General features: G+C 37.5%; 1 protein-coding gene across 10 annotated transcripts in view; it reads left to right on the plus strand.

Moving 5' to 3' along the window:
- LOC115223963 (collagen alpha-1(I) chain) overlaps positions 1 to 18,423 on the plus strand; it is a 317,450-nt gene that overhangs the window by 223,226 nt on the left and 75,801 nt on the right. For all 10 annotated transcript variants that reach the window (XM_029794720.2, XM_029794747.2, XM_029794756.2 and 7 more), the window contains 4 exons: positions 5,336 to 5,468; positions 7,659 to 7,825; positions 16,191 to 16,482; positions 17,676 to 17,722. In XM_029794720.2, coding sequence (XP_029650580.1) covers positions 5,336 to 5,468; positions 7,659 to 7,825; positions 16,191 to 16,482; positions 17,676 to 17,722 — 639 coding nt within the window. The remainder of the gene's footprint in view (positions 1 to 5,335; positions 5,469 to 7,658; positions 7,826 to 16,190; positions 16,483 to 17,675; positions 17,723 to 18,423) is intronic.

Consider the following 18,423-nt stretch of genomic DNA (forward strand, 5'->3'; position numbering starts at 1 on the left):
CTAATTCTAAATTCGTAGTCTATTCATATAACCACACCTTTTGTAGTCTAACAGTTGTGGGATATCAGATCTTGGAAACATTTTTACCAAAAGAAAAAGATCACATACATTTGTTGTTACTGTTGTTGTTGTTGTTGTTGTTGGTGGTGGTGGTGGTGGTGGTGGTGGTGGTGGTGGTGGTGTGGTGGTGGTCCTGGTGCTGGTGCTGGTGGCGGTGGTGGTGGTGATGCTGCTGCTGCCACTGGCAGTGGTAGTGTTTGACCAAAGACGATTCTAATTAATCAGACCTAACATCAAAATCTTTCCACCAGTGACCATCCCATTTCTTTTGAGTGTATCAAACATATCCAATATGTCCTATTTTAAAATGGTGGGTGTACTTTCTAGAAAAATTACCATTACTTGAAAGTCTTCTGATACTATATCTACCTCTTTACTTGCGCAGAATTCATTCTGTTGCAAGCATTCAGACTAAATCTGTGGGCTGAGGATTAATTTGGTTGTTTCTACATTAGATGCAATATGATGTTAGTCCAAAAGTAGAGAGTGAAAAATAAAGTTAAAGTGGGAAATTACTGGAAATAAAACAAAATAAGAATAATACAAAATAAAAGGAAAAGATGTCTGTTAAGTACAGAGGTACAGGGTGCTCAGGTTAAACTTGATGATAATTTTTTTTTTTGTATGTCTCCTTTTGTTTTCATGAATAACTTGATGTATTTATGAACAGTAAACAGAGTTGGAGGGTATAAAAATTTTAAATCGTAGTCAGGAAAAAGTTAGCTAACACGGAGGACTGGAAGTCATCTAAATATTGGAAAATAGTTACCTGTATTATGATGATTCGTGTTGGGTATCAAAATGCTGACAACATGACTACTGCTCAATGTTCTGTGAACCCAATAAGAGGCCGTAACATGTGACATAGATAGCTGCAACAAAGACTACAAAACTATGGCCAGCAGAAAGGAATACAGCAAGTAATCTGTGTACACACACAGGAATTCATTTCCACATCTTTGAACAGTGCCTTGGCTCAATCCAGATGGCTATATGAAGCTGCTGGAGACTGTAGGCAAACCCTGGCTAGATGGGGTTGCTGCTGGAAGGCCGTAATTTGGTACCAGGTTTTTGCCATACCCTCACAAAGAATCAGAAGTGGTTGTCACAGAATTTCTACAGCTTCACCAGTGCCAATTTCTGGCCTCCTAATTTCTTTGATAGTAAACCCATAGATTATGGGATGCTGTTGGGAAAGACACCAGCTGCTTGCCTGCAACACCAAAACCGAGCTTGATGCCCAAGATCCAAAAGTTGTTCAAAGATCTTCTCTGATAAATGCATGCACTAGTTTCTGGAGCAGTCTTGAGACTGTGGTGGAAGCTGAAGGTGGCTACTTTGAGTAAACTATTATCTCCTGGACATAATCTAATTGATATATTTTGATTTTTTAGGTACTTTATTTTTTGGATGGGATATTGTTTTCTTTTCCTTTTATAAAAACTGTCAAATTTAACTTGGACACCCAAATTTAGCATACTCAAAATCTGTACAAATGCATAAAATATGAATGTGGCTAGTGTTATCTGAATTGGGTTAAACTGGTAGATGAGCTAGATCTAAGAAATTGGGAGAAAAATATGGAAAGGCAAAGGGTTAATTAAAAAGAAACAATAAAGTACTAAAGGACATACAGTGGGGTACCCTAATATGAATGGTTCTCTAAAGTAACCAATTGAATAGCGAACAGATTTTCTGAAGAGAAATAAACTCACACAAAGAGCTGACATTCATTCAACAAACCACAAGCAAACTACACACGCAAAGTGACTGAGTGAGTTGAAAAGTGACTTAGTGAGTTGAAATTTGAACATGAAATGATGAGCTGACTACTGGAAGCCCATTCACTTAGAAAGCTGAAGTTTGAACAACAAGCCATGAGTAGATTACGCACATATATAAGTTGCTCAGAGAGCAAATACAGATTAGTCATTAATGTCCATATACTTATTTCATGTAGCTTGCAAATTTTCATATTTTATATAGAAGATAATATTTCTCATTTTTTTGCAAAAAACAAACCATGACAGAAGCTAGCCAAGGATGAAAATGCATGTTCATGCACAAACATATATTTATATATGTATGTATTTACTACAGATCGACAAATATAACATCATTTCACACCTTTATGTGGTGTTTCAGTATAGCTTCAAATAGATTACCCTTATTTATGTGTATTTCAATTACGCATGTAATGAACAAGGCTCCAGAACGAATTATGTTCATATACAGAGACACCACTGTATCTATTTGTAATTTATTTATAAACAAAAAATATTTATAGCAAAAAGATATAGCAAAACTTTAAATAATTTAGAAGGAACTGGGCAATAAATATGTAGCTGGATGACTGAATAGATAGAGTAAAAAAAGTTTGATATCGTAGTAAGATAAGTAAATAAATCTAAAAATTGGATTAATTAATAGATACATTGAAAAAAAAACTATATAATGTTCCAATTATGAAGTTATTGCATTATTCCTACTCATTGCTGCAGAGGCTAAGTAAACAACTAAAAGGTTAGAATGGAAAGGATTAAGTTAAATGGAAAGTGATAAAGATGAATTAGCAAGGAAAGAAATCAGTCATAAACCTCATGCATAATTGAAACAAGGGAGTAAAGAAATTAAAAGACACTGAAGTTAGACTAGAGATATACTGTGTATACAGAGACAACATATGAAGATGGTTGTACATGTAGGTCCATCAGCAAAGATATGTGTAAAATTAGAGGAATAAAGTTTATCATGGCAATGTGATGTGTGGGGGAGGGGTGTGTTTGTATGCATGCACATTTGTTTATGTGCATGTGTCTGTATGTGTGCATGTACATACATTAGAGAATAAAGGATGTATTTTGTAAATAAAATAAGAAGTAAATAACAGAATTTTGGACGTATTTGTTTGCTAGAGATGTATTCAAAACGTTAGTGGGTGTGTATATGGGATGAGATTAATCATTTAATCATTTAAAAACATAATTGGTTTTTAGATATTTCAGATTTCAAATGCAGGTTTCTCCAAGAAAAATCTAACTTAGGGTGTCTGTCAAGCAATTGCAGTTCAGATATAATATTTCTAAATCTCCAAAGTGACTCTTAAGGCACAGTCCATTTAGATGTAGAAAGAGACTAACTGTTGGTAGAACTGATCATTGTGAGCTAGTAATTTAATCCATAATTAATCATATATGATTGATTTTTTTTACCTAGGGCATCAGATAACACAAAAGAATTGACATGATTACAAAACAAAGATGTTGAGGCATTTAAGCAGATAAGAATGTTAAGGAAGTGAGAGACAGATGAAATTATTAAGATAGTGAGACAAATGTATTTTAGTGAACTAGTGAAATAGTTGAAATAAGGAAACTGATGGACTGATTGAGGTAGTAAAACAGCTGGAGCCATGGAGGTAATGAGATAGCTATAATTATTGAGGAACCAAGACTGGTGTTGCTGGGGAGGTTAGACAGGCTGAGTTGGGATTGTTGAAGCAGGGAGAAGAATGGAGTTGCTTAAAGACTGACATAGATGGAAAAGTTTATTTGGTAACAGATGATCCATGTTAAAACCGGTGATGGTGTCATGTAAAAAGCACCAAGTACATTCTGTACACATTGTACATACTGTAAAGTGGTTGGCATCCTACTGTAGACACTATATCAAAACAGACAATGGAACCCAATGTGGCTCCCAGCCTTGGTAGCTCCTGTCAAACTGTGCAGCCCATGTCAGCATGATAATGATGATGATGATACATGTCTTAGCTTGTTGACAGAATTCACCATTTGAGTTTGAAAAGCATATCAAAAGACTATAAATGATACAAGACGGTAATAAGGTAACTGACTTCCTACTGGGATTTTGCAATAAGTTTGTGCTGACTAAATCTTTTTCTGAAAGAGTTGGTGGGATCAGTCAATATAAAAGTTGGAATTGGCTATGACTGTAGTTCAATAGATACTTTCTTTCACTTCATTACTTTCTATGAAAGCAAAAGTGTCAGCATTGACACAGTTGCTGTTAGGAAAGTTTGGTAATTATGACGGGTTTTTTTGAAATTTTGTGAAATCGTAGGCTATAGAATAGAAAAGCTTTATAGTGTTTTCTTTTAGTGGTTTATACTATTTTTATTAAGCGATCTTTGTACAAGGGTTTTAAGAAAGGTTTGGTTATAGGAGTAATTACAGATTCAATTGTGGATTAAACTAATTAATGTGTATATATTTAGCAAAAGTGGATGTATATTTGGATTATATTTTACTTCTTCAGAAAATCTGTCTTGTCTAAGCTCTTCTTAAATTTGCTTCATTAAATACATGTTCTTTAGAAGATACAAAGAAAGTCTTTAAAAAAAAATTCTTTTTTTACAATACATTGCGTATCTAACCCTGTTAGTTGGAAGCTCCCTGCTCTGATGAAAAATAGACAGAAAAGCATAAGTTGATAGCACTACAATACTATATAGAATTCCACAAATATATTAAAACTGAAATACAAATCAATTTCCACAATATATTTGCTCATACATATAAAATTATGATTAAAAGGCAGGGCTTTATTACTTAAAAATTAGCTTCAAAGTAACAGTGAGAAATTTTTAACCCTCTGATGATTATTTTTAACCAGTTACAAATACTGATAAAACAGGGCAATAAAAAAAATGCCACACTCATCTGCTTCCTTTAGAGAGCTAAGGAAGATTATTTTTCTGAGTTAAAAATAAATAAGGAAATGAGAAAAAAATCATTAATAAAAAGAAAAAACCCAAACACAATCTTAGAAGCTGTTTATGTATGTGTGAGAGAGAGAGTAAGTGGTGGAGGCAGGCAGAAATAAGGTTAATACTTTAAAGCCAGTTTAGAACTAACAATTGATTATTTAATGGTGATATAACTGTATTCTGAGAATAAAATCAAATTATTTGTTAAATTCCATTCAAACTGAGCTACACAATGTGTGTGTGTGTGTGTGTGTGCGTGCACACATACACGCGTGCATGCGTGTGTGTGTGTGCCAAACTTTAATGTTAGTCAAATCCATGCTGGATCCAGTCAAACCCACTTGAAATGTGCTTCAAGAGAGGCTGCAGATCAATCACTCTGCAAAGCTCTAACTAGGTTTGGAATCATTGGTGCAGCAAAGATGTTGAGGGGGGGATATATTCCACCAGGCAATCCACAAAAAGTTATGAAAGAGACAAAAATTAAAACTTTAACATTGTTGTTTATGGTTTCATATTTAATATAATCTTCATTATTTTTCACAGAAAACTCATATAAGTCACACAATTAAAGGTGAGAAGGGCTCACGAGGTGATAAAGGTATAAAAGGTGAACCAGGAATAAGTCAACCAATGATTTCACCTCCTCCACCACTGCCACCACGATCAGGCTTGAAAGGTAAGAACTGATTATTGACAACTTGAACATTCTTTTACAGCCATAGATAGTTTCTCCTACAAAATCTATTGGCTGATGTTCTAAATTTAATAAATTAATGGCTATCACTTTTTACTTATTTTACTAACTACTCTACCCAGTCCATCTCACTCATTACCTCAACAATTCTATCTGTGTCACTCTTTAAGCAACTCCATTCTTCTCCCTGCTTCAACAATCCCAACTTCACCTGTCTAACTTCCCCAACAACTCCATTCTTGTTTCCTCAATAATTATGGCTATCTCATTACCTTAAAAAGCACCATTCAAGCATGGCCATTGCTAGTGCCACCTGCCTGGCTCCTGTGCTGGTGACACATAAAAAGCACCATTCAAGCATGGTCAATGCCAGTACTGCCTGACTGGCCCTCGTACCAGTGGCGCATAAAAAGCACCCACTACACTTTTGGAATGGTTGGCATTAGGAAAGAGATCCAGCTGTAGAAACCTTGCCAGATCAGATTGAAGCTTGGTACAGCATGGTACAGCCTCCTGGCTTGCCAGTCCTCAGTCAAGCCGTCCAACCCATGCCAGCATGGAAAGCGGATGTGAACGATGATGATGATGATGAAAGTACTGTTGCCTTTTGATAATACATTAGGCTGAATTTGATAATACATTAGGCCACACAAGTATGTGTATGTAAAGCATACTTAATCTTGATTATCATAACCACAACTGGATCACCATAACTACCACTAGTACCAGCACTGCATTAAAATCATCATCATCATTAATTTTTCCACATCAATATAGATATGACCAGTTTTAAGCAATACATAACACCATGAGTATTGAGCTTATTTAGTGTCATCTCTAGTCTCAGGTTGAATGTTTTGAATTTTAACCTAACTATTTAAAATTAGTCTTTATTCATTTCCTTCTCTCTCCCTCTACTATAGACACACTCTACCCTCAACTTATAAGGCTGTTTTTATGCAAGATGCCTTATTCAAACCCTCTTGATCTTATTCTCACCTCTAAAACCAGCCTCTACCAAATCATCAGCATCTATACCCTTTTGGGTCATCTGATCATTCCTTTATTATGATTATCTCCCAAATGCCCTCAGACTACACAAGCATCTCCCTCATTCTGTGACACCAAATTAGATGACTGGTCAAAGTTTTGTGTCAATTCTATGTTATCTGATTGTAGTAACTCATCAGCACGTGTGCTTCACATCAAACCAATAAGAAATAGTTCAATAACTGATAAATGAACCATGTCTCTCCACCTCCAATATATAACCAACACTTATGGTCCAGAATCCCCACATGTGGTTTACTCATGGCTATGGTGTTGAATGATAGATACTTCCAGTCATAGCACAGTCCACAAACTCTTCTTCCTACAAAACAATTCTTTTAGTCTCTTACCATTAGGATTTCTACCACACTACTCAAATATGATGGTTCTACAAGCAGTATTTTCAAGGAGAAAAATACTTCTGTTTTCCTACTAAGTAAATCCACCCACAAAGTAATTTTTTTTCATTTCATCAGGCTATCCATTACATACATATACAGGAAAAATATGGAAGTACTTTCAGCTGCTTCAATGAAACATGCCTCAGTCTCTGACCATTTCCACTATTGTAACTTACATCATGCTGAAAGTGATGTAAATAGCCATTAACAACAATCTTCCCCAAAATTTGAATCTCTATTATCAATGGATTTCAAAAAACCACACCAACAAAAAATCTACTCTCCTGTGTTACTTACTACTGTGATATTGCACTTAGCATCAGTAAAGCACTCAAATGTACATGACATGCAAAACTACCAATCAATGGGCTTTATCACCCTCTTATTTCTTATATCCAAGACTTTCTGCCTCTTTAGCAAAGAGGGAAAGGGAATTAGTAGTATAAATTCTTTTATTCAAGATGTTATAGGTGCATAGGAAGCAAAAATGCTAGAAGGAAAGTATAGGGATGACTGACAAGGTGTTTCTTCAATTATATCACCCACCATTTAATTATTTTAAGATACTGTCTGTATTCACCTTTCTGTCAGTTCTTTGATTCCTCAATAATACCAGTTCTTATCTTTTGAGATGAAGAACTTCTTCAGATTTTTGTGCTTATTGTGTGCATAATTTTAATTCATAGTACTTTACATATAATTTACCTTTTTTTTTTCACAGGGGATCAAGGACTTCCTGGTCCAAAGGGACCAATTGGAGTTTCCGGTCAGAAGGGTCAGAAGGGAGAAAAAGGAGAAATAGTAAAACTTGATTTGAGTGGTCAAGGAGGAGTAAGTGTTAAAGGAGAAAAGGGAGAGAGAGGAATGATTGGCCTCACAGGAGTAAAGGTTAGTATTAGCAACAATTACTTATGAAATAGCAATGATTACACGATGTTATCAATTACTAAACATTTCTTTCTTAAACTCATTTGACTTTATTGTTCATGTGCACAAACATTATACATATACTCACATATTTATTTTCATATATATGCACGCAGATTCTAGACCACCCGACAAACATAAAATCACTCATAAATATGCCCCTGGTTCTGAACTACATACATCATATAGCATCTCTCTGCCTGTTATGCCATTGCTATAATGTATTCTGCTCATCAAAGGTAGATGGTCTCCACTCCAGCACTCTTTTACCAAGAGACGACAACTTGCAATAGTTTAAGCAAGACATTAACAATATCAGTCTCACCAGTCATGGAGAGCATGTAAAGGCCATAAATATTGCCCTTTCCTCCAGGCCCATAACTAGCAAGTAATATGCATGCATACATACATACATACATACATACATGCACACATAGATACATACATACATACATGATGGCCGTCCACTCATGACCGAGGAAGACCATTGCCGACCTTCAGGAACATTGTGCACTCTAGGACTAACTTATATTTTGCATTTGCGGCTCCATTGGTGGCTAATGAGCCCTGCTCTTGACAAGCACACACAACTGCAAACATTGTAGACCAAGCTTTCCCCATTCACTATACGAGCCGTGCACTTTCGCACAACTCGCCTAAGTTCTTCATGCTGGATATGTGCTCTCTCAAAAGTGTCGATCCCCTCCTTAACCTGCTTCCTCCATCTGTGGCAATGACAGGCATTGTTCTCCCAGTCAGTGTCCTGCATATCAAAGGCCTTTAATGAGGACTTAACACAGTCCTTAAATCGCAGCCTTGGTTTCTGCCGGAGTCTCCTTCCATTCACAAGTTCTCCATAGAGCATCTGCTTAGGAATCCTTCTATCCTCCATTCTAATAAGGTGTCCAGTCCAACGCAACCGGTGCTTGTGTACCATCGCCTCAATACTCAAGATATCAGCTGTCCTCAGGATCTGTGTGTCTGGAATTTTTGAGGTCCAGCCAACATTGAGAATGTGTCTGAGACATCTCTGATGAAAACGTTCAAGGACCCTTACCTGACGTTTGTACAGAGTCCATGTCTCACATGAGTAGATAAGCACTGTCAGTACACATGCACGGTACACAGCAACTTTTGTTCTCCTTGAGATGCCATGTTGGGACCAGACACGAGACTGAAGAGACCGGAAGGAATTTGTTGATCTCTGCAACCTGAAAGATATTTCCTCATCCAGGGAGCAAGAACGGCTGAGTGTGCTGCCCAGGTAGACAAACTTGTCTACTACCTTCAGAATTGTTCCTTCAACCAAGATAGCTGGTTCTATATATGGATTTCCTGGTGCAGGCTGGAACATTACAACAGTCTTGTCCAGGTTAATGCTGAGTCCAAATGCCCTGCAAGAAGCAGAAATGCAATTCATGAGTATTTGCATGTCATCCACTGTATGAGTGACTAAGTCACAGTCATCTGCATAAAGAAGGTCATGAATAATAGACTGGGAAACCTTTGAATTGGCAGCAAATCGGCGAAGATTAAAGAGGCGGCCAGAAGATTGATATCTGACATATATTCCCAGAGAGCTAACCTTAGCAAAAGCATGAGTAAAAGTAGCAGCAAAGTACAAAGAAAAGAGAGTTGGGGCAAGGATGTCACCCTGCTTAACACCATTCTCTACAGGAATGGGTCCCGCCATGGCACCACCAACATTGACCCAAGCCTCCATCCCAACATGAAATGATTTAATTATAGATACAAAGTGATCCGGACATCCAAGTTTGCCAAGTATTTTCCATAGAAAGGCCCTATTTACAGTATCAAAGGCCTTAGTTAAATCAATGAATACCTGGACAAGATCCATATTCTGCTCATAGCACTTCTCCTGCATCTGTCTTGCTGTGAAAATCATATCCATTGTCCCTCTACCAGATCGGAAGCCACATTGAGATTCAGATAGGACATCATCTACGAGACACCCATTCAAACGGGTAAGAAGAATATTTGCCAGAACCTTGCCAGCAGCTGATAGCAGAACAATACCTCTGTAGTTACCACACATTGTTCTGGCTCCTTTTCCTTTATATAGAGGAAGAATAATTGCATCCTTCCAGTCCTTAAGGATTGCACCATCCCTCTAGACTGCATTAATAAGTTCATGAAGGGACTGTGTGATGCAATTACCACCAAATCGCAAGACCTCAGCACAAATTCCATTCTTTCCAGGTGCCCTACCAAGATTCAATTTACTTATTGATGTCATTACTTCATGTATTGTTGGTGATGAGTCTAAGGAGTCAATGATAGGTCTTTGTTTCATAGTATCAATCACTGTTTCATCTACAACTGACTCATGGTTTAGGAGTTCAGAGAAGTGTTCGATCCAGCGACCTGTGATTTCTGTTGATTTAGTAAACAGAGTGGAAGACTCCTTGGAAAGCAAAGGAGCTGATGTGGAGCTCTTAGGTCCATAAGCTCGCTTCATAAGATGGTAAAGTTTCTTGCTGTCATTTGCATCAGCAGCAGCCTGAACATCTCGAGCAAGATCCTCCCACCAAGTGTTCTGCATCTTCCTGAGAGATCGCTGCAGTAGTGATTTTACACTGATATAGTGGGCAAGTGCTAGACTTCGCTGCACAGTAGACAGTTCTCTGTGCAGCAACACACTGTGGGCATGGCGCTTCACAACTAATAGTCGTTGAATTTCAGCATCATTCTCATCAAACCAGTCTCTGTGTCTGGCAGTAACATACCCCAGTGTTTCGGCTGCACATTGAACAACCTGGTCTCGAAAATCTTCCCATCCTGCAGCAGTTTCAATGCTGGACAAGCGAGTCTGAAGCTCTTTCCTAACCACAACGTCATATACCTTGTGGACATTTAGACGGCGAGGAATGTTGACTGGTCCTCTTCTCTCTTTCGCCCTAATCACCATTCGGAACTTTGCTCGCACCAGACTGTGGTCTGTCCAGCATTCTGATCCATGCAAGGACTTGACATTACAAATGTCATAAATGTCGCGCTTGCGGATGATGACGTAATCCAGCAAGTGCCAAACTTTGGACCTTGGATGCATCCATGTTGTTGTGTGATCACCTTTGTGCACAAAATGAGTACTTGCAATGTAAAGTCCATGTTCTTCGCAAAGCTCCAGTAGCATGAGACCATTGCTATTCATTTTCCCTACACCAAAACGTCCTAGAGAGTTCCATGTTTGCCAGTCTGTTCCTACTCTGGCATTAAAATCCCCCAGTAGAATGACTTTATCAGAATTGGGGATTTTTCTAAGTATGGCTCTCAGCTGGGTATAAAAGATTATTTTATCTTCATCACAGCTAGTCAAAGTAGGTGCATAGGCACTTATTAGAGTAGCAAACCGCTTACCTTTCAAGTGCAACCGTAGGGTCATTATACATTCATTTATAGGAACAGGGAGCTCTTCCAACTTCTTCAGGATATCAGATCGGACTGCAAAACCAACACCAGCCTCTCTGCGCTCCTCCTTCTGCCTTCCTTTCCAAAAAAAGGTGTATCCGCCTCCTACTTCCTCAAGCTGACCATCACCTTCTATACGAGTCTCTGAGAGTGCAGCTATATCAATTTTATAACGGTTCAGCTCACAAGCAACAAGTGCAGTGTGTCTTTCAGGCCTGCAATCATTCTTGTTGTCCAACAGAGTACGCACATTCCAACATGAAATGTTTAAGTTCCGTCCAGATTTTATAAATAAAAGACTCTTTGTTTTTCGAGCGCAGAGTGGACATCCGTCAGTCGCGCTAAACTGACCAGATATGGAAAGACAGGCAATTTTTGGTTCACCTTTTCTAGAACCTCCCCGGTCTCTGGGTGAGCAGTGCCCTCTCCAAATGGAGCTGCTCAGACACCCATGCAGCAACCGAATCCTACCGCCGTCTTGGGCGAAAAGGAGACGACTTTATATCTAGCATGGGCCGCCTATGTGCAGGTCGCTGACTACATGCTTCCAACCCGTCAGATCTGCATGCTTCACCACCTTCCCATCGCCGCAGGACTTCCAAATAAAAAAATTTTTTAAATATATATATACATATATACTAAAAATGAAGAAAATATATACTAAAAATAGGATAGATATATATATAGGAAAAAAAAAAGAAAGGTCGGCAATGCCTGTGCAGAGTTTTAGGTCCAATAAGGATTGCACAACACCTCATAGACCCTCTCCACTCTATTGACATTATCCAGAGACAAGCCGGAGCAAGATGTCTGGTGCCAATATGAGTCGCAGGCTCAGAGATGTGGGAGCGCCGTGATCTCTAGCACAAACCAAAGATCCCCAAAATGTTCAATGCCATTCCCTGCATATCTGGTTTTATATCAGTGTGACCTTCTCCTAGAGACGTGCTTTAACAGAAGCTGAGGGGCGCCTCACTCCCAGTGGTCTTTCAGCACGCCGGACACCCCCCCTACCGGAATTTCTACGTACCCGTGCTAACATTTATTGGATGGCCGTTGATTCTCAAGAGGTCCTCCGCCCTTTGACAGGTTTTGTTTTTCATCCCGCAGGGTGTCCAATAAACACCCTCCTCACCAAGCAAGCTTGGTGGGATTGCCGGTTTAGTCGCCGATGACCCGACCATGCAACAGGTTGTACTGGGTTACATGTTACCAGTAGCACTCGAAGGTGACCTGACATACATACATACATGCATGCATGCATACATACATACATACATACATACATACATACATACATACATACATACATACATACATACATACAAACATACATGCATGCATGCATGCATACATACATACATATATATTTAAAGATAGGCAGACATTTAAAGATAGGCACAACATTCCACCAGGAATCGAACTCATGTCTTATACTCATGAGACAATTACCCTAACCACTAAGGTACATACCTTCTCTAGGAATAAGACAATTTTTTGCTCTCACAAAACTGTTCTTTTCTGGTGCTATAATTTTTACTACATATTTGTTATGGATAATTCTTGATAACTGGTGCTACTGAATTTACCTAAAATTCAAAATGTCTGGAAAGAAACCAACAAGAGAAACTGAAAGAATAATATGAAAAAAGGAGTAAAAGTATTACACTGGATATGAAATTTATTGTTTTAAGAAAGTTTGAAGAGGAAGAAAAAATGTGACACAGTGCTAAAACATGTTAACTTGAATGTTATTCTTTTATAAATCTAATAATATGATGCTTAACATGAAACAGCTCTTGGGTGCATTGATTGAAAAAATGTGTGGCTAGACAGTGACTATGACTTTACAAGTTTTCTACAAGCAGTAAGTCAACACCAAATTTGGATAATGTGACACTTGCAAATGATGTGGGGCTTCAAGAAGTCATAGAATATGATGTGGCTGAGTGACTGGCACCCAACAGAGAAAACTTATCTAACAAGAAGCTGATACTATTAGAACAGAAACAAACTGAGAAAACAGAAATTCCGACAACTAAACTTAAGTTGACTGTGAAAAAACTTGCTAAAGTGTAGGCATCTATAAAGGAAGGTTTGTAAGTTCTGATGATAACAACCCTAATATGACAAAAATTATAAAAAGCATTACAAATACTTCAGTTCATACACTGAGCTGTACAAAGAAATGATGTGCTATAAACATCAAATAATTTTGAATAAGTTCACCTGTGAAGTAGATGTTGATGATGAATTGTAAGACAGAAGATAGCATCTCTCATCTTCTTTTAATTTTCATTCCATCACCACCCCTCAGACAGTGGTCAGTATTTTTTGTGGTAAGTATGTACCTAATTATGAAATATGGTTTTTCTTTATGTTTATTCCCTCATTTATTTCTCTTCAAATGCTTAAATACATATATATATATATATATATATATATATATATATGTGTGTGTGTGTGTGTGTGTGTGTGTGTGTGTGTGTGTGTATTTAAGCATTTGAAGAGAAATACATGAGGGAATAAACATAAAGAAAAACCGTATTTCATAATCATTTTTGATGGAATATTTTCTGTAGAAAAAAACTTCATCCTATATTAGTAGTATATATATATATATATATATATATATCATCATCATCATCGTCATCATCGTTTGGACGGTGCTTTTTACATTCCACTGGCACAGGGAGCCAGTCAGGTGGCACTGGCAATGACCCATGCATTAATAGTGCTTATTGCATGCCACCAGCACAGGAGCCAGTCAGGCAGCACTGGCATCAGCCACATCTACAATTTTCATTTTTGATTTCAATTTGATTGAGATTCTGATTGTGATTTTGATTTTTGATTTTTGATTTTACTTGACTCAATAGGTCTTCTCAAGCACAGCATGTCACCTGACAATGTACTGTGTATATTTGGACATTCTAAGTTTCATGCATAAAAGTAGTTGTGTTGCTTGTTTTTTTTGTTTTTCCATTTCATTTTTATACTGTTTTTTTCTTTTCTTAAATAAAAATATCAATTGGAAAGCATTATTATTATATTGTAACATGAAATTCATTAGGGAAATTAATTTCACATTGTGGGATTTCACATTAAAGCATACTTTTCAGGGATGTATTACTCCTGTAAACATAAGGGATTCAGGATATCATCGTCATCATCATCATCATCCGTTGTCCATGCTGACATAGGTTCGATGGTTTGACTGGGTTGGCATGCTGGAATGTTGCACCAGGCTCCAGTCTGATTTGACATGGTTTTCTACAGATGGATGCCCTTCCTAATGCCAACCACTCTGAGAGTATTATGGGTTCTTTTATGTGCCACAGGCATGAGTGTCATTTGAGTGACACCGGTATCTGCCATGACTGTGATTTTGCTCGGCTCGATGGGTCTTCTAAAACACAACATAATATCAGAGGCCTTGGTCATTGCCTCTGTGAGGCCTAACACTCGAAAGGAACTCAGCCACCTTGCCTCCGTGAGGCCCAACACTTGAAAGGAATTCAGTCAGTTTGACTCTATGGGCGCAATGCTCCAAGGGAACTCAGTCACTTTGCCTCCATCAGGCCCAACACCCAAAGGGAACTCAGCCACTATGCCTCCATGTGGCCCAGGGCTAGGCATTAAGAAGAACATACACCTGTAGAAACCATTCCAATCTAGATGATGAAATATGATGCAGTCCTTGCACTTATTGGATTTTATCAGTGTCCAACACATGCCAGCGTAGAAAATCAACATTGAATGATGATGATGTTGATGCTGATAGTTAGATACACTGACAAACAGACACTGGCATTGCTACGTGGTTGCTTCCAACCATAAGCGATTATGTTTTAATCCCTCTATACAGCATCTAGGCTAAGTGACTTCTACTGAAACCCCAGCAGATAAAAGGCTTGTGAGTGGATTTAACAGATGGAACTGAAACAAGTCCATTGTATATATAACTATATATGTATATTTGTGTTTGCATGTGTGTATTTGTGTGAACCCTTATCATGACATTATGTGATGATTGTAAATGAGCTACACCTTCATACTAGCAATGTGGCTTGTTTCAATTTTTCTATGAAAAACATGCTTAAGCACTAGAAAATATTACTTTGCTTGGCAATTCATAAATATATATATATATATATATATATATATATATATATATATATATATATTGAACTTCTTTCCTTCAATGCTTCAAATGTAAGATCTCTTCCCCAAACACATAGGCTCATCTCATCCAACAATGGAATCAATCTACAAACACTATTTGGGACCACTGAGCCCCAGAAACAGCTGTTGGATTTGTAATATTTTTCTTCAACCCCTTTAATTCTCTATGTAAATGTATATACATTTTTTGTATTTTATGTATTTAATATACTTTATTGATCTGTCTAACTTGCTTATCCCTACACTTACTTCAATATATATATATATATATATATATATATATATTATATATATATATATATATATATATCAAGGGGGTGCTGAAAAGTTTCTGGGTCTAAGTGTATCACAAAAGGCTTGGCTAAAGGCCCAATCTTCCAAGTTATTTTTACAGAGCTTAGGAAAACTGAAGGAGCTCTGCATTAAGTAAGTGAATCTGAGAGGAGAATGTGTTGAATAAAGTCATAATTAACTGATAACTGGTCTTTTTGCATTTTCTTTTACACAAAACCAGAGCTTTTTCAGCACCTCTCCTCTATGTGTGTGTGTGTATATACATATATATATATATATATATATATATATATATATACACTGAACATAAAGATGAAGTCAAAACTAAATGCTCTTATGTAAACATAAGAATTTGGTTTTACATATGGTTTCCAAAGTAAAAATAACTGAAACATTTTTCTTTTCCTTTTATCCACAGGGTGCACCTGGCAAATCTATTGTTGGTCCTGCAGGTAAGCCTGGTTTACCTGGTTCTACTGGTTTACCAGGTCCACCAGGTCCTCCAGGTCTACCAGCACAGCCAATTAGAGAACCTTCATCTGGATACTCAGGCACATACATTGACCTTGAGGCTTCTGGAAATGATGAAATGGCAAAGGAAAAAGGAATCGTTGGACCACGTGGACCTCCAGGTCACACTGGGCCCCCTGGTCTTCCAGGTTTAAAAGGATTGCCGGGAGTAAAAGGAGAACAAGGAGAGAATGGCTTAAGTAAGAAAAATTAGTAGTTTTAACAAGAGTGTGATTGTAATTCTAATAATGACAATTTGTGTGCTGTTTTGACACTATCAGAAAGTAGTATAAAGAAGAATTTTGATATTTGAAAAGAAATTTATATCTTGTACTTTTAAGAAGCTAAAATATATAACTTGTTGACAAATTTCTTCTGCAATCTGCGATCACCTTTTCGTTGACTATCTCTTTTAAATGATTTTGCATGTTCTTTTCCCTCTAGGATATACCACAGCTACCATTCGCAAACAAGTCTGTCTTTGTAGACGATTATACCATGCTTTTACTAATTGCTTTAGGTTATGTAGCTATAAACAGACATAGACATCCCCTTGGCCTTTCCACCCTTGACCCCCCAAAAAAACATCTAGAATAGACTGTTAGAGTGAGAGAAGGCTGCACCACCACTCAGCTGGTACTTATTTATGCTGAATAGACTGAAACAGTATGAAATGAAATGTCCAGTTCAAGGACTCAGTTCTCTGCCTTGTCCAGGAATTGAACCAATAAAGTGAGAATCACCTAAACTTCTAGGGCACATGCCTTCCCATACTTGGGTAATACATTCAGTTCAAAGATTTACATAAACTTGGAAAAGAGGTTGCTCTGGCTGAAAAGATATGAAGGTTTTGAAATTTTGAAGTAGAAATTAAATTAGAATAAAATGAAACCCTTCATCATGATCCCATACTGATAGTTAGTTCTCTGAAAATATATTTCTCACAAATGATCTTTCTTAAAGTTTCAAACACTTAAATAATAACACAGGCATCACATTTCTAGGATGTATACATTAGAAAGTTTATATAATGGTAAAATATATATAGCTTAGGCTCACAATGTTGATTTAATAATCTCAATTCTGCAGCTATTGTATTCTGCTCTCATAGAGCATAAATATACTTACATAATAAGCATATGGCTGAATGAAAAAGGGTTTTAAATAAAGGGTTCCACAAAAATGGTTCTTTGTTCTCAGAAGAGTATCATTCAAAACTGTTTACCATTATTTCACACACATTTAAACCTCACAAGAAACAGTCTTTTGCTTCATACTCATGATAGTAAGAACAATAAAAATGTGTCATTATCAGATTATCAAAATTGTAAAAAACATCTCAATTGATCTGAGGATTGACTGTGATATAATTTCATATTCATATGTATTTCAGATGGCATTGATGGAGAAATAGGAAGAGATGGTGCCAAAGGAGAACCTGTAAGTTTCCTTCTATTTTATACTGATGTTATACACTGTGATTAGGTCCGATAGAATGCTTAAGAACATGCTGGTACTTTTAATATACTGACACAAAAGGTGGGGAGCTGGCAGAATCAATAGCATGCTAGGCAAAATACTTAGCGGCATTTCATCTGTCCACATGTTCTCAGTCCAGATTCTGCCAAGGTTGACTTTGCCTTTCATCTTTTCAGGGTTGATAAAATAAGTACCAGTCAAGAGCTGGGGTCGATGTAATTGACTAACCCCCTCACACAAAATTTCTGGCTTTGTGCCTTTAGTAGAAAGCAATATCCTGACAAACTCTCACATATAAACTGTTCCTTGCAGCTTATCCAAACATGTTATCCTCTCTCTCTCTCTCTCTCTCTCTCTCTCTCTCTCTCTCTCTCTCTCTCTCTCTCTCTCTCTCTCTCTCTCTCTCTCTCTCTCCCTCTCTCTCTCTCTCTTCTCCTCTTATCAACAGTATCATCACTATCATTCTGTTTGTATCCCTGTAGCCTCCTCAACTCATGCATTCCTTCCTTCATCCTCATAGATGCTGCTTACATCACTCTCTTGCTTCTGCTATCTTACCCCACACACCCACACACACATACACTCTTGCACACTCCCATTTCTCCAAGCTACTACACCTCCTGCTCCCTGTAGTGCCACCTCATCCACTGTTTATCTCTTTG

This window comes from Octopus sinensis, linkage group LG2 (genome assembly GCF_006345805.1).
Source record: "Octopus sinensis linkage group LG2, ASM634580v1, whole genome shotgun sequence".
NCBI lineage: Eukaryota > Metazoa > Mollusca > Cephalopoda > Octopoda > Octopodidae > Octopus > Octopus sinensis.